Source organism: Erinaceus europaeus, chromosome 11 (assembly GCF_950295315.1).
Source record: "Erinaceus europaeus chromosome 11, mEriEur2.1, whole genome shotgun sequence".
Classification (NCBI taxonomy): domain Eukaryota; kingdom Metazoa; phylum Chordata; class Mammalia; order Eulipotyphla; family Erinaceidae; genus Erinaceus; species Erinaceus europaeus.
In genome coordinates, this window is record NC_080172.1 from 83,386,484 (window position 1) to 83,414,164 (window position 27,681).

At 35.9% G+C, this 27,681-nt stretch overlaps 1 protein-coding gene across 1 annotated transcript; it reads left to right on the top strand.

The window, feature by feature from the left end:
- Positions 1–27,318, top strand: VCAM1 (vascular cell adhesion molecule 1). The gene is made up of 9 exons (XM_060202144.1): positions 1–228; positions 762–1,037; positions 3,306–3,626; positions 5,316–5,582; positions 11,876–12,151; positions 14,477–14,797; positions 15,845–16,111; positions 19,854–20,120; positions 24,983–27,318. Exons 1-9 carry the CDS (start codon positions 165–167, stop codon positions 25,138–25,140), a joined length of 2,217 nt encoding a protein of 738 aa, XP_060058127.1. The 5' UTR covers positions 1–164; the 3' UTR covers positions 25,141–27,318.
- The last annotated feature ends 363 nt before the right edge of the window (positions 27,319–27,681 follow it).

A 27,681-nucleotide genomic window follows, 5' to 3' on the forward strand; every position in this document is an offset into this window, starting at 1 on the left:
TTTGCTTCGGCAACAAGACCCTTTATAAAGAGCAGACTTTCTATTTCATTCCTCACTGAGGCTCAGTGACTTTAGGAGCTCAAGTCTCTGAGAAGGCACTTTCAGGTGGGACAGAAAGAACAATTGGAGGGATCAGTCTTTTCTCATCACAGCAGCAACTTAAAATGCCTAGGAAGATAAGCATGATCTTTGGAGCTTCAAGTATGCTTTGGATGCTGTTTGCAGTTTGTAAGTTCTCCTTGATTTGTTCCAAATGTTTGCATTCCATTTTTGGCCCAATTTTGGCTTCAGTCAGTTTGCTAGGGTAATGAAAAAAAAAAAGGAAAGGAAAAAGAGGACTTTTAAGCAGTGGGAATGCTTAATTTAGGTATTTTTGATATACTATTTTGCATTGCTATGTAAATTTAAGTTGCCATAGTTGAATAGGCAACTTGTTATTTTTGAATTCTTTCTTCCAACATTAAATAAGTAATTGTGTTTATTCTCAAGTGAGGTCTATCTGTTTAGTTTCCTGTTCTTGATAATGAGATCAAGCTTATCAAGACACAAAACAACTATGATAAGTGAGCGTCAAGCTCAGGAAAGAGAGTTCTGACTGAGGACGCCTCCAACACCTTCTTTGGCAACAATTCCAGTGTTTCACAGTAACTTTAGAGCAGTCTAGGAAAGAGATCAGCCTAATGTATTTTGGACATTATAATAGAACAAAGAATAGGGAGTAACAAATCAACCCTGTTTATTTTCTCTTTTTGCTTTCACAGCTCAAGCTTTTAAAATCGAGATTTCTCCTGAATACAAAATTGTTGCTCAGATTGGTACCCCCATTTCACTGACTTGCAGCACAACAGAGTGCGAGTCTCCATCTTTCTCTTGGAGAACACAGATAGATAGTCCACTAAATGGAAAGGTGAGAAATGAAGGGAGCAAGTCCACACTAACCATGGATCCTGTCAGCTTTGAGAATGAACACTCTTACTTGTGCACAGCAACATGCGAATCTAAGAAAATGGAAAAAGGAATTCAAGTGGAAATCTATTGTGAGTACTCTAGAGAATCCTCATCTCCCTCTCTCTCTCTTGCTTTAAAATAGTTTTTAAAGGTTGTTTTAAAAGAAAAATTAAAAAGGACATTTAAGTCAGATATAATGAGCCAAGGAAGGTAGATCTTAGCTAAATCTTAGCTTGAATTTCCAGTTGTGCCACAAAACCTTTATCACTCTGGGTTAGTTCTCTTAGCTGAAAAATAAAGAACTCTAATATTCTTTTTTTTACATATATTTTAAAAATCCCATTTGATTATACTCTTTGCATGATTACTTGCTCACACATCTAAATGATGTATACATTTCATCCTTGAGGAATTTGCCATTATTTATTTTCACACAATTTAACACTTAAAACTAATTTAAATATTAAACAGGAATAGTGTTATTTAGAATCAGCTTCTGTGCAAAAAGTTTCCTCTTAGACTTAAGGAAACTGCTAGCACCCATTTTACTCATTTGACTTTGGTAGAGATCAATTTAAGAGGTTTTGAGATTCATTTGGTGGCTAAAAGCACATTCAGCTGCTCATTTTTAAAGAATTAGAATTCATGCAGTGGATTAGAATGGCTTCGTGAATATGGATGACATCTTTAGTTTAACAATATGCCAAAATGTATCTCAACTCACTCTGAATCCAGTTCTAAGTTAGTAAAAGGATTAAGAAACTAACCTGGAAAAAAGTATTATTCTGTCCTTACTGGTATCTCTTTCCAAAAATAAAATAACTCTATGGCTATCTCTTTTGGAAGAATTAATTTGATTATCTTATAATGATAATTTCCCTTTTATAGTGGTAGAACCTAATTTTGTCAAGTAACCTTGGACCGCTTAATAACAATCCCCATGTGTTGCTAGTTGCCAAGAAACTGTGCCTGTCCAGCTGTTTTCAATTATGCTGGTTGTACATGCATAGTTTATGTCTGTGCAGCCTCCTGAGCTCCTTGAAAAGTCCCCTTATGTAAATACAGGAAAAAGTAGCAAGTTCTTATATTACCGAGAGCAAACTGTGTGGGTCATAAACACATTTCTAGCACAGTATAAGGTACAGAAATCATTGGTGAAAAGTGAGAAATACTATGTTTCTCTCACATAGCTAAACTTTTTGAGTTCCTTTACCTTCACTCACATGTCCCAGGAATTTGAAGATTTAAAAAAAAATACAAATATAGATCATTCTGGCTTTAATTATCTTGCCCAAGGTCTTTCTCAGGACAGTCTGTCTCTCATGATGTTTAAAAATTCTATCTCGGGAGTCGGGCGGTAGTGCACCGAGTTAAGTGCAGGCGGCGCAAAGCGCAAGGACCAGCGTAAGACCCCGGTTCGAGTCCCCGAACCTGAGGGGAGGCGCACAGGCGGTGAAGCAGGTCTGCAGGTGTCTTTCTCTCCCCCTCTCTGTCTTCCCCTCCTCTCTCCATTTCTCTCTGTCCTATATAACAACAATGATATCAATAACTACAGCAATAAAACAACAAGGGCAACAAAAGGGAATAAATAAAAGGATTTCCCTTTAAAAAAATTACATCTCCATTTTCCATTTAATTGCAATGTTCTTTGGAGTTGGAACTTATTTCAGAGTCTTGGGTCCAGCCAGTTTGTTACCATCTACCACGCTCTGTAATAAAAAGTAATCTTTACAAAGATGGCAATGGATGGTTGCACTAGTGGGTTGAACTAGTAAAGAGTTTAAATGACTGCTGAAAGACATTGAGCTAGGTATTTCAGGAGGCATATCTACCTTCCTGAGTCTAAATTCTGCACAGGAAATTTTTTTCTGGTGGATGAATTCCTGTCAGAGACACCATTTGCACTCAATAATTTAAATTTGCTCTTTTCCTGTCTTGGCATATCTTGCCAGGTAATTATTCTTTATAGTGGCATTCTAAGTGCATAAAATGGAATTATTATATTGTTATTTTTACTAGGGTTATCATGAGGATAAAATTAAATCATTTGTACTATATGAATTGCTCAGTTAGTACATATAAATGTTCACTGAACATGAATTTATTCTCCCATCTTTTACTCCTGTAGCATGCAGCCCTTAGTACACACAGGATCAGAACTGAAGAACTCTCTAAAAAATAATTCCAGTTCTTGGACTCTTTCAGAGCCATGAAAAATTATTTAAACAATTAATTCTATTGTAGGTAGACTATATTAATAAGGCATTGCATTTGGTTTGCATTACTTTAAATCAATAAGTGGTTTTATACAGCATGAACAGAATGCCCACTCACATGTATTCACGTGACCTTTGCAGCTTTCCCTAAGGATCCAGAGATCTATTTGAGTGACTCTGTGGAGGTCGGAAAGCCAGTCACTGTCACATGTTCGGTTCCTGATGTTTACCCATTTGACAGGCTGGAGATAAGTTTACTGAAGGGCAACCAAAACCTGAAGACACAGGAATTTCTAGAGGAAATGCAAACAAAGTCTCTGGAAACCAAGAGCTTGGAAGTAACCTTTATTCCTATCAATGAAGATATTGGAAAAGATCTTGTTTGCCAAGCTAAGTTACACATTGAGGAAATTGATTTTGAACCCAAGGAAAGAGAGACTACCAAAAAACTGCAAGTTTACAGTAAGTACTGGCAGTAAGTATGTTACAGTCTGGGATTTATGGGGAGTTAGTCTTGTATGTATACTGCAATGAATAGAACAGCTAAAGTAAAAAAGAAAGTTGGTCATAGCTTTTACATGCTTAGTCATTGAAAACATACTATTTGTCAATAGTCAAATTCAACAAGAAGGGCACTGCATTTGGACTGAGAACATGTGAGCTTAATTTTTGGCTCCATTAACTGTGTGAACTTGGACCGCTTAATTTTTTTTTAAACATTTTTTTATTATCTTTATTTATTGGATAGAGACAGCCAGAATTTAATTGAGAGGGAAGGTGAAGGTAGAGAGGGAGAGAGACAGAGAGACACCTACAGTTCTGCTTCACCACTTGTGAAGCTTTCCCCCTGCAGGTGGGGACTGGTGGCTTGAACCTGGGTCCTTGTGCACTGTAATGTGTGCACTTAACCAGATGTGCTACCACCTGGCTCCGACCACTTAATTTTTTTAGTTTAATTTATCAAAGGAGAGTAATAATGCCATAAGATTGAGTGTAGTGTAGGAAATAGTACCAAATGATAAATATTTTCAATGTTATTTTATAAACATTAAGAAAATTCTATGAAATAAGGATTTTTCAAAGTGAATACTTATTATATCTCTCTGTGTAGGTACATATGTTTAGCACACCTGTACACATGTGCATTGGGTGAGAGAAAAGATATCAGATATTCCAGAAAATTTAAAGAATTCTTACAGTATTTGTGAAGGAATGAACTTAGTGTGCTTTTCTAGACTAAAATATTACATTCTGCTATAGATACCATATTTTACAAGTATTGCATATGACAGCATGGTTAACTAAAAGAGAATGAGATAGAAAGCTTTTCATCAATATTTGGAGAATAGTCAAGTTAGGGTACAATTTTCCACATGAATACAAAATTTGGAAATGAGAGCTCTAATTAAATATTTGAAAGGCTGCCCCATATAAGAGAAATTTCAGCTGTTGTGTAAGTTAAGAAACCAAGCTATGACCAGTATGTGATAGTTAGTTAAAAAGAGGAAAAATTCAGCTCAGTAGAGGAGGCATGTTCCAATAATTAGAGCTGTCAAAAAAAAACCCAGATGGACTATTTCATAAAGCAGTAGACTGTCTCCTGTCTTGAGTGTTGAATCCAGCTTAGTGGAGCACTTGGCAAGAATGCTGCTGAGACAGGAAATTGTGTGGGAAATTGAACCACTTCACTCTTAGGGGGGGGTCTTCTTAATTTCTGAGTATATATAGCCATCTGAATATACCAAATAGCAAAAAAGGATATTCCATCAAATTAGTAAGAAGTTTAATAAACTTTATGACTCAGAAATTTTTCTTATTAGTTGATTTATTTGATAGAAACAGAAATTGAGAAGGAACAGATAGAAAGGGAAAGAGAGAAAGAGAGCAAGAGAAATACTCAAAGCATTGTTTCACTGCTCATGAAGCCTCCTCCACCTGGGGGTTGGAATCCAGCTCCTTGCACACTGTAGCATGTTTGCTCTGCTAGGTGAACCACCACCTGGCTCACCAGAAATTCTTTATACTTGTTTGGATGTGTAAGTTTGTCAAATTTCTGAAAGTATATAAATACAGTCTGTGAGAAAAATACTTTAACCCTGTTGGATCCAGATGATGCTTAGTGGTTACTAAAACTGTACCCTGGTTTTTCAGTTTCACCACAAAACACGGTTATATCTGTTAGTCCTTCCAAACGTCTACAAGAAGGTGGTTCTGTGACAATGACATGCTCCAGTGAAGGTCTACCGGATCCACAAATTTTCTGGAGTAGAAAATTGGATGATGGGAATATTCAACGCCTCTCTGGGAATGCAACTCTCACTTTAATTGCTATGAGGATGGAAGATTCTGGAATTTATGTGTGTGAAGGAGTTAATCTGGTTGGAAAACAGAGAGAAGAGGTGGAACTTATTGTTAAAGGTAAGTAGAATGTAAAAAAGGAATGATAAAGGTTCTGTTACTGGGATTTGAGCAATAGTGAAACAGTTTCAATGCCAAAATTGCTCCATTAAGTTTTATGTATGATATATCTGATGGTCATGTATTTGAGAACAATTATATATTCATCTTAATTTTTGGAACTTATTCTACCTACAGTGTCTATGGCTCTGCTTTTCTGAAAAATATCTGTCTTTCATCTTTCCTAACCACCATATTCCTTGACTTTGTTGTCTCCTTTTGCCCAGTAACATTCATATTCCCTTACCACCTCTAGTTTGCTTCTCTTCTTACTCTAGATTCCAAGATTTGGAATCTGCTTCTTACTCTGAAATTGATGTTATAATCCCATATAACCATATTTCTCTTGCTCGCTTTCCCTCTCTCCCTTTCTGTCTGTTCCTTCTCAATTTCTATCAAATAAATCAACTAATAAGAAAAAAAATTCTGAGTCATAAAGTTTATTAAACTTCTTACTAATTTGATGGAATATCCTTTTTTGATATTTGGTATATTCATATGGCTATAGATATATATATATAGTTGGTTCTTCCTCAAAATTATCCCTATAATTCAACCTCTTACCTTCAGTGCTCTTGCTAACACCTTAGTTTATCATTTCTCAGTTGGACTCTTCCAAGAGATACTTAAATAGCAACATTCATTGAACATCAGTTAATTCCAGGTGCAATGTATTTGTTATATGCAATCTTCAAGAGATAACTACAGGCCAGAGAGATAGCTCACAAGGTGGTTCATATACCTTACCAGTTACCCAGTCCAGTATCCAGCCCCTGCACCAATGGGAGAGCCATGACTTAGAGGAAGTTCCTGTGCTGTTCTCAACCTCTCTCTCTCTTTCTTTTACTCTCTGTCTGTCCCTCACTCATGAAAAATGGTGAAATCATGCAGGCGTAAAGCTCTTGTTCTCTTCCTTTACCTTTCTTCCAAAAGGGAAAGATAACTAAAAAGGAAGCATTTTTTTCTTTTTAAATATTTTTTCTTAGTGATTTAATATTGATTTACAAAACCATAAGATAACAGGGCTATAATTCCACACTGTTCCCACCACTAGAGTTCTGTGTCCCCATTGCCTCCAATGGAAACTTCAGTAGTTCTCCCAAAGTCATATATATATATATATATATATATATATATATATATATATATATTCCATTATATAATATATATTCCATTATATAATATATATTCCATTATATAATATATTCCACTATATAATATATATTCCATTATATAATATATATTCCACTATATAATATATATTCTATTAGATAATATATATCCCATTAGATAATATATATTCCATTATATAACATATATTCCATTATATAATATATATTCCACTATATAATATATATTTCATTAGATAATATATATCCCATTAGATAATATATATTCCACTATATAATATATATTCCACTATATAATATATATTCCATTAGATAATATATATCCCATTATATAATATATATTCCACTATATAATATATATTCCACTATATAATATATATTCCATTATATAACATATATTCCATTATATAATATATATTCCACTATATAATATATATTCCATTAGATAATATATATCCCATTAGATAATATATATTCCACTATATAATATATATTCCACTATATAATATATATTCCATTATATAACATATATTCCATTATATAATATATATTCCACTATATAATATATATTCCATTAGATAATATATATCCCATTAGATAATATATATTCCATTATATATATATATTCCATTTATTCTATGGTCCTGCCTTCTCTTTCTTTCTAAGTCACACCTATACCTATTACTACTTCCCAGTGACCTTCCTTTTTTCCTCTTCTGTCTCAGGGTCCTGATGGAATAGGGGCTCAGAACTCAATGGTTTTTTAAATTTCTTTATTGGGGGACTAATGTTTTACTATCTTCAATGTTTTAAAACATCTCCATACTGTTTTCCATAGGGGTTGGACCAATTTACCATTCTACCACAGTGTACAAGAGTGCCCAGCATCATTTTTGTCCCCAAGATAGCCTTATACAGAGTTACTGACTTAAATAAAAAATAAAAGATACTCATCTTATATTACTTTAACCAAAGCTAACTGAATATAAATTAAAATTCACATTTCTTTAAAAATGTCATATGAGACTCTTTCAAATCTGTTCAAAAATTGCCTCTAAAGCCTCTTTGTTGACTCTGTGCAGTACTGTTCCTTCTGCTTAGAATGGTCTTTCCTCTCACCTGGCAAAGTCTTGACCATTTTTTAATGACAAGCTCAAGTTAATCTACTAATTCCAGATAAGGCTACACAAAGTTGGACATTACTTAGTTTATAAACAATATTTCTTGTAGATATGCTTACACTACTGTTAATTTTGATACATATAAAAGCCATCGTCTAAGAATTCTAGAATTGTGCTTGCCATAGAGCTACTCACATGGAAACATTATGATAACAGCTCTGCAGGCAATCTAGAGAAAAGAGGCAGACATATACATAATTTAAGTCTTCTTAAAAAAACTTATTTATTTTATTATTTTTTAGAAAAGGTTTCTTTTCTTTTTATTTATTTTTTCTTTGCAAGTTCATTTATTTCAGGATTCTAGATGTCACATATGAGTAAAACTATATGGTAGTTGTCTTTCATCTCTTATTTTACTAGACAGAATTACTTCCAGTTTCATCTGTGTTGTTCCAAAGGACGCAGGACCGTCTTTTTATTGCAAAGTAATATTTCATGAAATATATATCCCATAACTTCTTTAGTCAATCATCTGCCAATCGGCATTTTGGCTGCCTCCAATCTTTCGCTTTTGTGAATAATGCAGTTATGCAAATAAAGGTACATATGCCCCTTCAAATTAGTGTTTCAGTGTCCTTTGGACAAATGCCTAAGAGTGGTGTTTGTGGGTCACTTATTTATTTATTTATTTTTCATTTATTTATTTATTTATTTATTTATTCCCTTGTAGTAGTTGCCCTTGTTTTATTGTTGTAGTTATTATTTGTTGTTATTGATGTCGTCGTTATTGGATAGGTCAGAGAGAAATGGAGAGAGGAGGGGAAGACAGAGAGAGGGAGAGAGAAAGATAGACACCTGCAGACCTGCTTCACCACCTGTGAAGCGACTCCCCTGCAGGTGGGGAGCCTGGGGCTCATACCGGGATCCTTCCGCCGGTCCTTGCGCTTTGCACTTGCCCTTAACCCACTGCGCTACCGCCCGACTCCCCATTTATTTATTTCTTAAAGAGAGAGAAACTGAGAGGGTAGGAAGACATAGAGAGGGAGAGAAAAAGAGGAATACCTGCAGCACTGCTTCATCACTCATGAAGCTGCCCCTCTGAAGGTAGGGACCGGGGCTTGTACCCTAACATACTGTGACATATGTGCCTTACTGAGTGCTACATCTTTTGTAAGAGCCAAAGTAATGTATGTATTTAAAATGCCTTTCCATTTAACTGTAAGCTCCTTAAATCAGGAACTATATGTGTGTATGTTGGTATAGTATGTCTACCACATAAATAGATACCGGTTACTTAAGTCCTCCATAAATGTTGAATGAACAAGTTACAAATATAGCTAACACAATATTTTTTAGCTATGGAAGAATGAAACTTAAATTTGCAAGGTGAGAAAAATAGTTTCAAGTTAATCCATACATTTAGTTGGATATTAGAGCTTCATGGGTTTTTGTTTGTTTGTTTGTTTGTTTAACTTATTTTTTATTTTATTTATTTATTCCTTTTGTTGCCCTTGTTGTTTTATTGTTGTTATTGATGTCATCGTTGTTGTATAGGACAGAGAGAAATGGAGAGAGGAAGGGAAGAGCTTCATGTTTTTAAGAAATCTTGAGAGATATATAGTGAAAGCACTTAAAGCTAATCACCCAACCTAGAACGTCTTCACCCTTTTAACAGACTGTCTGGCATTGCAGTGTGAAAAAGAAATGTATTCTAGGATTAGGGAAGATTGCTTTGCATTTTCCTCACAGGGTACTAACAATCTTAAATACTGAAAGGAGAATTTAACTTTGGGCTATTTAATTACTGCAGAATGACTCCCACAGGTGCTGCTAAGTTACCAGCACCACTATAAAGAATGAGCTGACAAGCAGGAAGTAGACTTGTTTTATGGTTCCCCACTTTCACACTAGTGTGTGAGGAATTTGGATACACTGATTATTGTTCTGGTTGACCTCTTTCAAAAAATTAATAGTGTATAAATTGTTGTTGTTTTTTAATGTTATTTGAAGAAAGCATTCATTGGAAAACACTGCAGTATCACCATTAGATAAACCAGACAAACAACTTCTTGTGTGGAGAAGAGAGAGAACTCTGTAAAATGTAGTCTTGGATTATTTACATGTTGGTAGTTTTCTGTTTGTTTGTTTCCATTTTCTAGACTGCTATTGCCAGGACAATTTTAGTGAATTTTCTACATGACCTCATCTATCACTTTTAGTTTTGCCCAACCACTCCATCTCATCAGGGAAGTGGAGTTAAGAATTGGGTTTCCCTTTTACCCTAGAATGCAGTTATCTCAAAGCAGCCATTATATCCAGCAGGGACAATACTGGAGTCAAAGACCTTTCTTCGATATAAGGACTTTGCCCTCACACCTAAGTTTTCACCTCCTGAATTAACTGAATTCTTTATTTTTCAGTATTTTACATTGCATTAACAAATTTTAGAGGTGGCTAATGTACATTTTTAACACTTAGGTTTTGATTTGTCTTTCAATGGTATAAATTTATATCGTGGAACAAAAACTCTAAGCACTGGTACATTCTGGGTACAATGTTTAATTAGAAGACATATTTTGTAGCTTTTCTCAGTACCTCTTTTAAATCTTGTTTTATTTCCACATGAGGATGGATTGATTTAGTTGGTTAAGCAACTGAGAGCTGGAATCTTGAAGCAACCCCCACCCCTTATTTCAAGTGCTCATTTTGCCAGTTGCAATTTAAATTAAATCCCTTAGTATTTCTGAGTCTAAATTTCCTTCAGAAGAAATTGGAGGTTGGGGGAGCACAGAGAGGGAGAAAAAGAAAAATAAGCAAAAGCAAAAGAAATAAAAAGTGGAGAAGAGGGAGTCGGGTGGTAGCACATGTTAAGCACATGTGGCGCAAAGCACAAGGACTGGTGTAAGGATCCCGGTTCGAGCCCCCGGCTCCCCACCTGCAGGGGAGTCGCTTCACAGGCGGTGAAGCAGGCAGGTCTGCAGGTATCTGTCTTTCTCTCCCCATTTCTGTCTTCCCCTCCTTTCTCCAATTCTCTGTCTTATCCAACAACAACGACATCAACAACAACAACAATAATAACTACAATAATAAAACAAGGGCAACAAAAGGGAATAAATTTTAAAAAGTGGAGGAAAATTTATGGTACAAGTTCATAAAGTTGTGAATTTAAATGAGATAATATATGTAAAGTTGACCAAATAATACTTGACACACTGGAGCCTTAAATTATTTGAGTCATTGTCCATTACAGGGCATTCATGGATTCCATTTGAGTAGATACTACATTATTTCTATGAAAATATGCCAATATCTGAACAATTTTTTTCCATAATCATTCTGTCAATAAATGAATACTTGGCCTGTTGTGAGTTTATTATTTTTTTTGTCACCTACATTATCCTAGAGGCTCATTGTCTCCAAAACTCCACCATTCCAGGCAGTCTTTTTGGGTAGAGGGTAAGAGCTAGAGAAGGAGAGAGACCACGAGACACCTGCAGTGCTTTCCTCTCTGCAGGTGGTGACCAGGGGCTTTAACCTGGGTCCTAGCGCACTGTGATGCATGTGCTCAACCAGGTGTGCCATTACCTAACCTTCAGTTTATCCTGAAATGATTTAAGCTTATTCCTGATGGCCCCAAGGTGAAGTTCCTTCTTGGTACAGAAGTTAGCTGAAAAGGAGATCTGAAAGAAAATATATTTGGTAGGGGTCGGGTGGTGGCACACCTGGTCGAGTGCACATGTTACAGTGTACAAGGACCCAAGTTGAAGCCCCTAGTCCCCACCTACGGGGGGGGGGGGAACTTTGCGAGTGGTGAAGCAGGTCTGCAGGTGTCTTTTTGTCTCTCTCCCTATCTTCCCCTACCTTCTTGATTTCTGGCTGTCTCTATCCAATAAATAAAGGTAATTTTTAAAAAATTTAAAAAGAAAGAAAATATATTTGGTATGTGATAAAAGAAGAAAAAACTTGTATCTTCTTTTTATCTTACTCTTTTTTTTTCCACCAGAGAAACCCTTTACTGTTGAGGTCTTCCCTGGACCTCAGATTTCTGCTCAGATCGGCGACTCTGTCGTGTTGACATGTGCTATCACAGGCTGCGAGTCTCCGTCTTTCTCTTGGAGAACCCAGATTGACAGTCCTCTGAGTGGGAAGGTGAGAAGTGAGGGGACCAAGTCCACACTGACCCTGAACTCAGTGAGTTTTGAGAATGAACATTCTTACCTGTGCACCGTGACATGTGGGCGTAAGAAACTGGAAAAGGGAATCCAGGTGGAGCTCTACTGTAAGTGCTTTTCAGAATTGTCTACTGTTTTTTTCCCCCATTTCCTTCAGGAGAAACAGAATGCAAACCTGTGATATACAGAGATTCGTGTGTTTAGAGAGGAAATTGAATGTTGTAAAAGAGTTCTAAATGTAAACCAGAGTTTATGATGTAACTTAATTGGCCTAAATCTTCAGTGAATAGGACATATAACAAGCTTTCATTTTCCTCAGTTTGTGCTTTGCTAATACTCTGTCCTGATGTACCTGAACACGTTGTATGCTCACTCCACCTGCTGTGTGTGTGTGTGTGTGTGTGTGTGTGTGTGTGTGTGTGTGTGTGTGTGTGTAGCAATATTGGGGAATCAGTGTCTGTTCAACTGAGTGGGAGTGGCTGTTAAACTATTTGAGTTAGAGGGGAAGCCTGAGCCTACAATTTTGAAAAATGTCAATGAGAAAATGAGAAAAAAGTCAATGGAATGACAGAGAGCCTTAAAAAAAAAAAAAAAAAAAAGATTGAAATGAGGGGATTAAATTGACACGGGTAATAATAAGTAAAAGCAGCCCAGGTGAAAAGCAGAACAAGTAGACAACACAAGATCTTAGTAATGACGGAATAGATACACTACAGTTATTTTTGCTACTTTTGTCACCTGAATAAAATCACCTTATAAGACCAGAGAGGTGGCTCCTCAGGTAGGGAAAATACCTCATCATGATTATGGTCCAGTTCCATCCAGACCGCAGTACCACATGGGAGGTGCCAATAGCAGTAGAAGAAGAGCTGGGCTGTGGTGTCTCTCCCTCTCTCTGCATGCAAAATTAGCCTCGAGTAGTGAAACTATGTGTCGGTGCGGCCCTGGTTCCATGAAAATGAAAAATCTTTATAACCTCTAATAACTACAAATTTATCATTGTTGGAGTACCTCCTCCGTTTACAATGAATGAAAGATAAAATATGTGAAATGGCCACAAAGTTATTTCTTTAAGAAGCTTTCTCTGCCTTGCTTAATTTGACAGAATTCAAGAGAACACGTATAGAGGTTTACACTGTCCAAACTTGTGTTACCTCTCAGGAGTTAGTTCAGAATAAATGGAAGTATGTCTGTAAAGAGATTTGAATCTCTCAAAAGACAGATAAATTTTATTGTGTTATCATATTACCCGGCATCCAAGATGTGCTGATGTAGGCACATTTCCAACAAAAATGAGAACCAGCAGTGAAGTCCTACTGCATAATGGGACTGTTAGAGAATTTGTCAGCTAAACAGTATTTTGCTAAGAAAATAAAAGTGTTCTTGTTCCTGATAGCTATTTTAACCTCACTTTACTCACTTTTACAGAATTACACCGGATGCAGTATGAATATTATTTTGAATCTATATTGGAGTTTGTTGGGTTTTTTTTCTTAACTATAAGCATTATCTGAGAACTTGGCCACTAGAAATTAACATATCTGAATTGAAAACTCTCCTTTGGATATTGTTTGATATTGAGGGACTGTAGGGCTCTGTGAAATTAAATCTGGGCTTTGGCCTCAGACAAATAGGGGTCTGATCTGAGCTCCTAGCTTAACTCAGTGACTTTTTTGCTCTGGTGCCTAATGAAAGCCTCTGAGTCTTTACAAATTTTCTAAGTTTCCTTTGCTGTAACTATGTTTTCACTAATTTTTTCTAGTTGTAACATAAGGGAAGTGGTAACTACTTTATTAGGTTAATTTGAAGACTGAAAAGTGAATATTAAAGGAGTGGCACATGCAAATATTCAGTACTTTATATAGTATTTTAAAAACATTTTTTCCTTTATTGGAGGATTAAGGTTTTACAGTCACCAGTAAATGCAATAGTTTGTACATACATAACATTTCTTAGTTTTCCACATAACAATACAACCCCTACTAGGTTCTTTGCCATCTTTTTCCAGGACTCTCCCCGCCACGCACCCCAGAGTCTTTTACTTTGGTGCAACCCACCAACTCTAGTCCAGGTTTTATATAACATATTTTAAAACATTTAAAATGCATGGTTTTAAATAAGGTGATGGAAGTTAATGTGTCCTTTAAAATGACTGGTCTTTGACTGTAAGAGAGATTGCATCACTAAGAGAATAATAGGAAGCTTATCTATTACTTGATGACTTAACATGCTAAGTACTCATGTTTCCAAAATTACTTCAACATCAGAAAGATTTCCACCTAGTGATGGTATTTACATATTAGTGAACACCCTATTTTAAGTGAATTAAAGTTGTCATTTTGAGACATTTTGCATTTAATATCTACTAGTTCTGTTTTCCATCAAATACTATAAAAATTTTAAAAAGTGTCTTTTTCCTTTGGTATTCTCAGCATTTCCTAGAGACCCAGAAATTGAGATGAGTGATCCATTGGTAGATGGAAATCAAGCTACTGTAAACTGCAGCGTTCCCAATGTGTACCCTGCTGACCGGCTAGAGATTAAATTATTGAAGGAGGGGAGTATTATGAAGAACAAAATCTTTTTGGAGGATGTAGGAAAAAAATCCCTGGAGAGCAAGAGTTTGGAAATAACCTTCATTCCCTCCACTGAAGATACTGGAAAAGTTCTTGTTTGTCAGGCTGAGCTACATATTGATGAAATGGAATTTGAGCTCAAACAAAGGCAGAGTACACAAACCCTTCATGTTAATGGTAAGTAAAGGTGTAATGTCTCCACAATTTGATGTGCATTTCTTTAACATGGCTGCCAGGCTACAGTTAGCATGAGGGTACTCATTACTACATTTATTTAAAAAAATAAATTATTAACAGGGGCAGGGGAGATAGCACAAGCATTATACAGAAGGGCTCTTGTGCCTGAAGCTGTGAGGTACCAGGTTCAATTCCTTGCACCACCATTAGTCAGAACTCAGCTGTGCTCTGAGGAAAAAATATTTTAAATGATTAAAATATTAAATAAAAATATTTAAAAACACAAATATTTTAAAAATATTAAAAGAAAATATCATAACATATTATCCCAGGTCCTTAAAATAATAACCATTAATTTATTTATAATTTTATGAGTTAGCAATTTGGAAAGAGATCAAATGGACGGTCCTTTTGATCAAAGGAACTCATTTGTGCAGTTTTAGGCAGTTGGTATGTCAGTGAAGGGAGGCTGGCCTCAGCTTGTCTCACATGAAGAGCCTTGTCTGGGATGCCCAATTGCCCCTTCTCTGTGTCATGTACTACTCTCAAGAAAGACAATCCAGATTTAGTTAGCAGAGGACAGCATTTCAAAAGGGTGATAGCAAAAATAGGTTCCTAGGGCCTAGGTGTGGGAGTCTTGCTTCTACAGTCTTACTTCTTCTATGTTGTAATGCTCAGAGCAAGTCCATTGGCTAGTCTGGATTCATGGGGTAGAAAAATAGATTCTACCTTTTCATAAGAGATTCAAATAATGTATGGTCATATTTAAATACAACATAAATGTTAATACATGCTACCATTGTCTATGCTTGGGTAATAAGCGCATTTCTGAAGAACCTTTTTACATTAGAAAATGTAATACCAAGAAGTGTCCATATTCTATCCTTTATTATTCAGTGTCTGCTAAAGTAAATGAACACAAAAATCTCCTTTGGCTGTTATCAAGGTTTATAAACTGAATTCGTAACCTGTTTTTTAAAAACTTGTTGGAACTTTGATAAGTAAGAGAAGGTCAAATTAATATGCCTGTATTTTTTTTTTTTTTAGTTTCTCCCAGGGATACAAGAATCCTGGTCAGCCCCTCCAACATATTAGAGGAAGGCAGTTCTGTCAATATGACATGTTCTAGTGATGGCCTTCCAGCTCCAAAAATCGTTTGGAGCAGGAAGTTAAACAATGGGAATCTACAGCCTCTTTCTGAGAATACGACTCTTACCTTAACTTCTACAAAAACAGAAGATTCTGGTACTTATGTGTGTGAAGGAGTTAACTTGGCTGGAAGAAATAGAAAGGAAGTTGAATTAATTATCCAAGGTAAGCCAAGTGTCATTAATGAGTTGTTAATGCTAATATTTTGTTAGTTGTGTTAACAGTTTTGAGTCTTCTATGAAAACAATTTATTCCTAAATATTTTATTGGGGAAATAATGGCTTACAGGACAGTTGTTTATACATGAGCAAAGTGTTTTATCTTCCCGTGATAGATGTCTACACACCACTCAACCCAAACCCTTCTTCGTCATTGTGGACTGAATCTTCTATGCCCTCTAAGTCCCTGTTTCTCCCTAGTGAAAGTCCTTTGTGTTACTGCAGTACAGCACACCCAGCCCAAACTTCACCCTGTGGGAAATTTTAAAAAAATTAATTTTTTAACTTTATTTAACTTGACAAGACAGAGAGAAATTGAGAGGGAAGAGCATAGAGAGGGGAGGGAGAGAGACACAGAAAGATAACTATAGCACTGCTTGTTTATGCAGCTTTTCTCCTGCATGTGGGAACCAGGGGCTTGAACCTGGGTCCTTGTACATGGTAACTTGTGAACTTCACTATGTGTGCCACCCCCTAACCCTGGGAACTAATATATTTTTGTTTTCAAATCTGAATAGAAGGTTTTGAATTAGCTCATGAGGTTTGCTATCATTGGAAAGGATAGTAGAATGAGCCTGTCTCATCAATCATGTGAAGCCACTTATGCTGAAATTATTCTAGCCTCAAAGAGGATACTGGTTATAAGAACTCTGCCAAAAGTTTATTTTACTTCTGTGGCAAAGATCACAATGTTGAAATAAGAACAAGAAGAGATTTGTATGTATTTGGGAGTTACTTAGGATTCAAACCAATCTAACAGAATTTAGACTCTGACTGCTAATCTCCTAAGAAGCCTGCTAGATTTGCTCAGAAAACTACGAAGCCATTTAATTTGTTTTTCCAGTTTCAGTATCAGCTTATTAAGGGGATGTTATATTATTCCTTGAATGCTGTCATGAAAGTGCATTTCCACATTTCCCCAAGATAGGTGTCAGTACATCTTTTCTTCCACCAAGCCCTCATCCTGTTCCACTATGGAGACTTAGATGCCCAGCCTCCTTTCTCACCTGGATCTGCAGAATAAACCAGTCTGGTTTTTGTTGTTGTTGTTTGTTTGTTTGTTTTGTAATTCTTCAAATAAGATTAGCTGTAGCAGTGTCCTCTTGTTCCTCAGCTAAATGGCAGTCACTAGAATGTACTCGGTTATCAGATCCAGTGCCCCTCCCCCCTTCCACCTCTTGGAGAGCCAAGACTGGTAACAAGACAGTTTGAAATAGACTGAATCCACCGGTAATTTTGTGCTAAAGGGTGAAATGATCAATTTGAATTTGCCTCTATACCTTCCCTTCTATAGTTTCTGCCCTTTTTCTTCACTAGGGCTGTCATTTTTCTCTTACCTCTTGGCATTATTTCCACTAAGGTATTAGTGACTTTTTTTTTTAATTACCTCATCTCAATGATTGGTCTGTTATTTATTTATTTATTTTGCCTCTAGGGTTATACCTGGTGCTTGGCGCCTGCACTATGAATCCACTGCTCCTGGAGGCTATTTTTTTTCTTTTTGTTGCCCTTGCTTATCAGTGTTGTTATTATTATTGTTGTTGTTGTTGTTGTTAGCACAGAGAGAAATCAAGAGAGGAGGGGAAAACAGAGGTGGGAGAGAAAGATAGACAACTGCAGACATGTTCCACTGCTTGTGAGCGACTTTCCCCCTCTCCCTCCCGCAGGTGGGGAGCCAGGGGCTTGAACAGGAATTCTTACTCCAGTCCTTGCACTTTGCGCCATGTGCGCTTAACCTGCTGTGTTACCACCCAGCCCCTGATGAATGGTATTTTTTTTTTAATTTTTTATTTAAGAAAGGATTAGTGAACAAAAGCATAAGGTAGGAGGGGTACAACTCCACACAATTCCCAACACCCAATCCCCATAACCCACCCCCTCCCCTGATAGCTTTCCCATTCTCTATCCCTCTGGGAGCATGGACCCAGGGTCGTTGAGGGATGCAGAAGGTAGAAGGTCTGGCTTCTGTAATTGCTTCCCCGCTGAACATGGGCGTTGACTGGTCGGTCCATACCCCCAGTCTGCCTCTCTCTTTCCCTAGTAGGGTGTGACTCTGGGGAAGCTGAGCTCCAGGACACATTGGTGGGGTCTTCAATCCAGGGAAGCCTAGCCAGCATCCTGGTGGCATCTGGAACCTGGTGATTGAAAACAGAGTTAACATATGAAGCCAAACAATTTGTTGAGCAATCATGGATCCCAAGCTTGGAATAGTGGAGAGGAAGTGTTAGGGAGGTACTCACTGCAAACTCTAGTGTAGTCCTGCTTTCAGGTATATATTTTGCAGTAGTTTATGGATACGTGTGCACATAAGCTCTCTCTCACAGAAACTGGTGTATATCTAGGTTATGGGACTTTGTTAGAAAGTGAACTACCTGAGATGAAATTAGAGTGTACTATTAAAGGAAAGGTCTCACCCGAGTAATGAAGCTGAAGGGTTGTCATTCCACACGTGAAGTCTCTGGATACATTCTGAGGTGAAGCATGTTGAGGTAGCAATCGTTGCCTTGGTTAGGTTGTGATCGGCAGATGCAATGTTATTTGGTTTGGATTGAGAGATGCATACGGGAAAGTGGGCCCTATCCAAGGGTTCCAGGACTGGGGGAAGTAGGGGCTCTATAGTGAAGATGTGAGGTTCCTGCTGTCTTAGGGTTCAAAAAGACACTCAATAGTTAATATTATCATCACATTATTTGTTAATTGGGTTAACTTTGAAAAGTCCCTTTGTTATGGTTTGCTGGACAGTACCCAGTATCTTGTATATAGCTGTGCTATTGGAAGCTTCTCATCTACTTGGTCTAGGCTTTTGAGAGAGTCCGCATATCAAATACATAGCCTATATATTAAAAAGATTCAGTTTGTCTTTTGAGAAACTTTGAGACATACAATTGATTTCCCCCTCTCATATTAATTAGCTACTGATTTATATGTCTACATTTTGCTAGGAGTGTACATAAACACCAGATGAATGGTATTTTTAAAGGCAGAATCTTGGAAGGGCAGTGCACTACCTTAAAGTCCTTAGAATGAATGTCATGATGCTGTAAATTTGACTGGTAAAAAAAAAATAATAACAAATTAAGTCACAAAAGGGATTAACTCAATGAAAATCTTACTTGTAAAGCAGTGATATGGTACCTGCTCTCATAGGTTGTGTATTAATACAGATATTTCATGTTATTTACTTTTCCAAGTGCTAAACAACTAGTAAATAATATTTGTGGTTGTTAGGAACAGGAAGAAAATTATCTTTTCACAACTTCATCTTACTCTGGAAGAGTTCAACTCAAAATTCAGAAGCCTATAATGACCTTCCTACTTTGAGGAGAAATTTTGCATAACAGTGAAACAAAAATATTCTATTCCACATTTGAATTCCAGAGCTATTTATGAATGCATGTTCTTTGGCTGGGCTGGGCAAAGAATTACACTAAAGAATTTGAGAGAAGACAAAAAAAAAGAATTTGAGAGAAATATAAGACATACCTTCTTATTTAAAATATGATCAGTTATAATAGCCCAATAAATACTTAAATAAATAATAAATACTTTTAAATTTTCCCCTCTAACCATTTAATGCAAAAATAAAAGCAAAAACAACTCCTTGACAGCCACTATTGCTAGAATTAAATGAATATGGAATTGGTTTATATATCACTTGATAAGAATTGTCTTTATAATTCTCTTTACAGATACTCCAAAAGACATACAACTTACAGCTTTTCCTTCTGAGAGTGTCAAGGAAGGAGAAACTGTCATTATCTCCTGTACTTGTGGAAATGCTCCCAAAACTTGGATAATCCTGAAGAAAAAGGCAGAGACAGGAGACACAGTGCTAAAGTCTACAGATGGTGCTTATACCATCCACAAGGCCCAGTTAGAGGATGCAGGAGTATATGAATGTGAATCTAAAAATGAGGTTGGCTTGCAATTAAGAAGTCTAACACTTGATGTTAAAGGTAAGTTTTTTTTTATTTTTGTTTATTATTATTTCTTATAATAAGCCAAAGGTTTGGTGGATTGTAGAGAATGTATAGTATTAGACGAATGAGTTGGCAGGATGGAATTGAATTTCATATTTTTGTCGTTATTAATGTTTCCTAAAATAATAATGCACACCTGTTCTGTCCTATGGAGTTTAGTCAGGAAACTGACATTAATCACTGGTGAGTATAAAATTCCTATTTGCTTTTTCAAGGTTGGCAATTCATCACTGGTCTCTGAGGTCTTGTATTTTGTAAGTGTTCAAACATATTTTCAAAAGCTTTCCATTAGGGAATCCAAAGAAGTAGGATTGACAATTGACACACAGAAATAAAGGGTCTCTCTAGAATCTTTGCCCTCCTGCCTGAACAAAATGTTAGTCTCTGAACATAGAGTAGCTTCATATTTTCTAGTCTGACTCTTTTCAGGTTAATAATCAGGAATAGCAATCTTGGTGGTGAAAAACATATAAAAGACTCTCTAGTCCATTATCTACTCAAAAACCCCAGCTCCCTTATCTACCCTACCTACCCTCTCTGGAGGAGAGAGAATTGATGGGGGGCTGTGGTCTCACAGAAAAACTTAAGGTCCTTTTTATCTCCTAGCCCCTGCTAAGTGTATACAGAAGGATATGATGATTTTATTCATTGTCATATGGAGATTATGTCAATTTTTACTAATAAATTTCCCATTTTCTGTATGAGTGAGTCTCATTGTGTGTTGGAATTCCTACTTGGATTTTTTAAAAATTATTTCTTTATTGGGGAATTAATGTTTTACATTCAACAGTAAATACAATAGTTTGTACATGCATAACATTCCCCAGTTTCCCATTTAACAATACAACCCCCACTATGTCATTTATCATCCTTCATGGACCTGTATTCTCCGCAGCCACCCACCCCAGAGTCTTTTACTTCGGTGCAATATGCCAATTCCATTTCAGGTTCTACTTGTGTTTTCTTTTCTGCTCTTGTTTTTCAACTTCTGCCTGAGAGTGAGATCATCCCATATTCATCCTTCTGTTTCTGACTTATTTCACTCAACATGATTTTATAGGAACGCTAGCAAATGTCAAATCTGAAGAGCCCATGGCACTTGTTAGAATTAGTAAGCGATGTAAAGAAAAATTGAAACTAGGTCAGAAAACAAGTAGAAATTTAATCACCTGATCCGACTTCTCAAGGTTGAAAACATGCGTTTTCAGTCTTCATAATGCCCCCTTGGAACACACAAATATCAATACATCCATATAGAAATGTGAAAGAAGGGGAAAATATTACTATTACATGTAAAACTTTTAGTCACCGGTTTGCAGAGATTATCCTGAAAAGTGTTTATCTAATCAGCAAAGGTACGAAGGTACTATGTGTTCAAAAAAAAAAAAAAGGAACATTTATTTTGTAGCATGCCACTCTGAATGACACAGGGGTGTATATAGTATGATTCAGGATAGATTGAAATCTTGGTTATGAGTAGGTTGAAATGTATTTATCCCCCCTTTTTTCTTTAGTATTTCATATGTCATCATCACACTTAGTTAGACCTCCTCAGAAAATTAAATTTCTTGTATTTTCTGTAATAGCTTTTAGTTAATGGTTCTTTTATAAATGACATGTTTATAAATGGAGTTTTATAAAACTCCATTTTCAGCTTATTCTTTACCATATTGTTGTCTGTTCTAATTATTTTATCAAATTATTAACTTATGTATTTATCATTTTCATTGACTACTTAAACAAAGACTATTAAACCTTTAGCTCAAAACTCACCCCCATATATAATGTTATTTTAAATAATTAAATATAAATGGAGACAAAAATATTAATGTTTTCTGGATTTTTTTTCCCTAAAGACAGACATAGGTAGAGAATCAGAAAGATAGCATGTTGAAGAGGTTTCCTAAGTCTTTCCATATATAATGTGATTTAAAATAATTACATATAAATGGAGACAAAAATTCCAGTGTTTTCTGAATTTTTTTCCCTAAAGAGAAAAAGACAGACATAGGTAGAGAATTAGAAAGATAGCACATTGAAGAGGTTTCCTAAGTCTAGTGAGGAACCACATTAGAAACTGTAATCTGTTTATTACTAAATGAGCGCCAAGTGAGCTATTTTGCTGGCCCAATGTTCTGGATATTTTAAATTAGTCTTTATTCATATTCAACTGAGATTATTCACTTATTTTATTTTGTCTTATTTACCTTGAAAGTATTCCAGTGATAGAAATAATTGGGAATCTGCAGGATTTTCAGTGTTTATAAACAATAGCATAGTTTATATTAGTATACTACTAATACTTTTATTATTTACTATACAGCTAGTAGAAAATTGTACTTGAAGATTGCTCTATGTGTTTTTTGTGTGTTTTGTCACAGATGCTTGAGAGGAAAACTGAACCACACATACAAAAAAAAATGATTAAATAGAAAAGAAAATAGTAAAGGGAACTTTACTTCGTAATAGTGATGCAAAAGACTTTCACCTCTGAGGCTCTGAGGTCCCAGGTTCAATCCCCAGCACCACCATAAACCAGAGCTGAACAGTGCTTCTTCTCTCTCTCTCCCTCTCTCTCTCTTTCATAAAAAAATAAATAAATACATTTTTAAAAAACCTCTACATTCCTAAGAGAGAGAGAGAGAGAGAACAAAAAAGAAGAAAGAAAAGAGTAAAAGGCTAAGGAGATAGCATAATCGTTGGGCAAAATACTTTCCTGCCTGAAGCTTTGAAGTTTCAGGTTCCTTCCCCAACATCATAAACCAGACTAGAGCAATGTTCTGGTGAAAACAAAGCAAACCATACCAAGACAAAAGCAAATAATAATAAGGACACAAATACCACTGCCCATCAAGTCATCACTATTGATGCTTAGCTACAACTATTATATTGGACATTTCATTAAAGTAATACTGTTATATCTTGACTATCCCCACTGAACAGAGGAAAGTAGAAAAATGAGGCAATTTTCATTATATTTAAAGTGACATGATTTTTAACTTTCATAATTTAAGTAAATTCACTTCCCATATATGCTTCTTTTCTGTTTGGTTGACCTCCACTGATTAGAAGCCTCTAGAGAAAATGTAATGGTCATAATCAATGTCAAATCACTCATTTCTTCTAGGGCTGAGACATATATATGAATATATATGATATGTATGACATATATGTATGTGTATATATATATATCACATCACATAAAAAACTTTAATACTTGTAAGAACACTAATGATGTGCGGAATAACAATACATAAGATAAATGAATGCCATGCTATCTTTTTCAGATGTTCTTAAAAGTCTAAGATGTTAAATAGTATTGTTGCAGTCAGTGGTGTTTAGTAGATATTAAGATTTTTATATATATATATATTTAATTTTTTGATATTGTCTTTATTTAGTGGGTAGAGACATCCAGAAAAGAAAAAGAGGGGGAGAGATAGAGAGACACCTGTGAAGCTTCCCCCTGCAGGTGGGGACCGGGGACTTGAAGCCGGGTCCTTGTGCATTGTAACATGCGCTCAACCAGATGTGCCACAAACCATCCCTTAGATGTTAAGACTTTGTATGTTATTTCCTTCTCTACCTAATTTCTAGCTAATTGTCAAAATGAAGGAGACAAGAAAAATATCTTACTAGTAAAAATATTTATTGGGGGAGTCTGGTGGTAGCGCTGCAGGTTAAGCACAAGTGGCACAAAGCACAAGGACCAGCATAAGGGTCCTGGTTCGAACCCCTGGCTCCCCACCTGCAGGGGAGTAGCTTCACAAGTGATGAAGCAGGTCTGCAGGTGTCTATCTTTCTCTCCCCCCCTCTGTCTTCCTCCCCTCTCTCCATTTCTCTCTGTCCTATCCAACAACAATGACATTAATAACAACAACAATAATAACTACAACAATAAAACAACAAGGGCAACAAAAGGGAATAAAGAAAGTAAATATAAAAAATATATATTTATTGGATGCCCACAACTCTAAACAAGGATAAGGATTGACTATTCAGTAATAGTCTGAAAAGAAAACAGAGATATCCTTTATGTAACTAACAGTCTGGTGAAGGAAACTGGATTTAATAAGTAAACATATAAATAAATGTGTGCATACAAACTGTGATAAGAGCTATGAAGACAGTGGGTAGTAGTTTGAAAAAGTTTATTAGGGTTCTCACTTTAGGATGATGAGGTGATGGAGCAGGGAATACCTCTGAGTAAATGGCATTTAAGCTGACACCTGATACTATACAAATGACTTAAATTTATCAAGAGCTGACATACATGCTCAACTAGAATGATAGATTAATACTGTCTACTTTGGAGATAGAAACTACAAAGTTATTGGTTTAGCTATAAAAAGTCATTAGGAAGAATTCTTTCCATTACTACAGTGCCTGCCCCCTAGAAGTTACAAGAATTTTCTTGAAGAGTTTGTTTGTTTCTTTCTTTCTTTCTTTTTGGTCATTACAAGTTAAGATGAATAAGACTTAATTCTTAGGTAAATATTGATATCTCTCAAAGCATTTTTTCAACAATTCCTGCTCTGCGAAGTCAACACACCCCACCCCTGCAAACTACACCCTTCCTTTCATTCTACAACTATTTGAATCCAAGTTTGAGTAAGTCAGCATCTGTCATCTTTACACCTATTGTGATCATAGCACCTATGAACTGATTAATTGGATAATTCCAAGAAATGCACATTTTGGATTCTCTTTGCCCTTATTGCTGCTTTGATACACCTGTCTTTAGAGAACTAGTCGTACTGTTAAAACATGTAACTAGTATTATTAAATAATTTCTTTTTGTCCTAGACTTTAATTGCACCCATTTTGTCATTTTCTAGGAAAGGGAAATAAGGACTATTTTTCTCCTGAGCTTCTCGTGCTCTACTGCATATCCTCTTTAATAATACCTGGCATTGGAATGATCATTTACTTCGCAAGGAAAGCCAACATGAAAGGATCCTACAGTCTCGTAGAAGCTCAGAAATCAAAAGTGTAACTAACTAATGTTTGAAATATTCAACCAGAGAGACTACTTCTCAGCCCAAATTTTTAGTACTGTTCATCATCTCATGAGATAAAGAAGCTGAGAGTCTGGACTTATTTGAATGTAATGAACTATTTGGGAAGGGAGTGGATAGGAGAAGATAATGGCTGCCTGTTCTTGCTGTGAGCAAGAAGCCAAAGGAAAACTTTCTACTTAAAAAATAGGCACTATCATTGAGATGTGGTGACTAGAATAATTCCTTGATGTGTACATAAAATAACAAGATCTGTATATATGTAAAATAAAATTATGCCAGAGCAAGATTTCTTGTAATAGCAGCACTTTCTAGTACACAGTAATTAGAGTGTTGCTTAGACAGGTTGTTAAAAAGAAATGCATCTTGGGAAAATTTAACTTTAATATTGACCGGCAGCTGACTTATCTCATATTTTAATTTAAGTTTTATTTTCTTAACAAGATAGTGTTCTTTAGAGCTCACTGCCAACAATTTTATGTTTTGTAAAAATACCAATGTTTTATATTTGTATGTGCAAACGGTGAAGCAGAGGGCACCGAATTAGTGTTCAGGTACTAAGCACACCAACTGTAATGTCTAACTAGATTTCCATGGATGGTACTAATATGGTACGGAGATGTTTGACGATGTTTGTTGTTTGTTCATTGACTCTATGTAACTTTCCTAACATGGTCTAAAAAATGCAGCTTCCTTTGAATTTTCTTTTGTAAATGTTTAGAATTTTTTTATAGTAAAATAGTAACTTCTGGAATTGCAAATTTTTCCCTACTATTATAAATTGTCTCCTTTAATCATGCTTCTACTTTTTATGAAGTGGTAAGTGCTAAACATGAAAAGCTCATCCTCATAGCAATAATAAAACAGAGCAGATTCTCAAACTATAGTTCTCAAAGTTTCTTGGAGTTATCATTGGGACTCAATGAATCTTCTGATGTCTGGGTGCCCATCCTAATCAATAAATTACTGGAGGTGATAATAGTAAAGGCCTATCACTTTACATACTAAGGAGCTTCAGTTTTCTTATATATAAAACAAAGAGTTTTTACTGGTAAATTTGAGGGCCCCTTCCAACTATCAAGCACAACATTTCTTTCTTTCTCTCTCTCTCGCTCTCTCTTTTTTTTTTATTCATTTGGATAAAGACAGGAAGAAATTGAGAGGGAAAGGAGAAAGACAAAGAAATATCCACAGCACTGCTCTACCACTCACGAAATATACCTCCTTCAGGTGGGGACTATGGGCTTGAACCCTGGTCTTTGTGCATGGTAACATGTGTGCTTGATGTGTGTAACATGTGTGCACCACCACCCACCTCCAAGCTCATTTCTATGAAATAATTTACATGTGTGTCATGGGTAATTTATTTATCCTTTTTTTTCAGGAGCTCTCTTACTTTTTAAGCCTTTCTTAAGTGATGTTTATAGGTTTTGAGGGAAAAATATCAAGCACTTACGTGCAATAAAATAGTGGAGTTAGAGTGAGGCAAGTAGGTTGGACAGGCACAGGAACTTTGATGGAGCTTGCAGTGAATTGTACACACAAACACACACACACACACAGATAGGTATGAAATTATACTCCTAAAATTTTATAATTATGTAAAACAATGTTAAATCAGTAATACATTAATTAATCCTAATGTTAAGAAGTAGTTTTTGCAAGACTTTCATAATAGATGTTTTCTTCTACAAAGAGAAAGGAAACATTCATAATGTCTTTTGAAATGCCTGAAATTTATATTTTCATAAAAATGTTAGTGAAAATTTTGCATTCCCCTAAAAAATGTGTGCAGTGGCTCTTCAGGCTGTGTTACTGTTGAAGAATAAGGCTTCTTTCTAAAGCAGGGGGTGGGGACCATCTTATCCAAGGGCTGTATATGGTCTGTGAAAACATCTGGTCTGGCCCTGCCAAGGCAACTGCCAGTAGGATTCAAAATTCAATAAACCTGGGAATTTTTTCCAGAGTAACATTATGTGTTAATTTTTAAGTTGATAATTTTGTACGATCTTCAAATGATGTTATGAATATTCAAATGGCTTTTAAAAGAAAAAAACTCCCCCATCCTTGCTGTAAAGAGACTACTCTCTTGGACTTGCTCAAGAAGAATAGAATGAATTGGGAAAATAAAATAAAATACCTGGTGTTTTTTATTATTTGTCTGAAGGACACTATTTGATGACAACATTTTATTGGTTTTAGTTCTTTCTTCATAGGGAAGAATTCATGGGGGCAAGACAGCCCAAACTTATTCAATAAGAAAAAAAATTAATGTTTCTGTCTTGAAAAAAGAGTCATAGGGGCCGGGTGATGGCGCACCTGATTGAGCACACATGTTACAATGCACAAGGACCCAGGTTCAAGTCTCGGGTCCCCACCTGCAGCGGGTAAGCTTCACAAGTGGTGAAGCAAGGCTTCAGGTTCTCTCCGTCTCTCTCCCTCTCTGCCTCTCCCTTCCCTGTCGATTTCTGGCTGTCTCTAGCCAATAAATAAAGATAATAAAAAAATTTAAAAAGAGA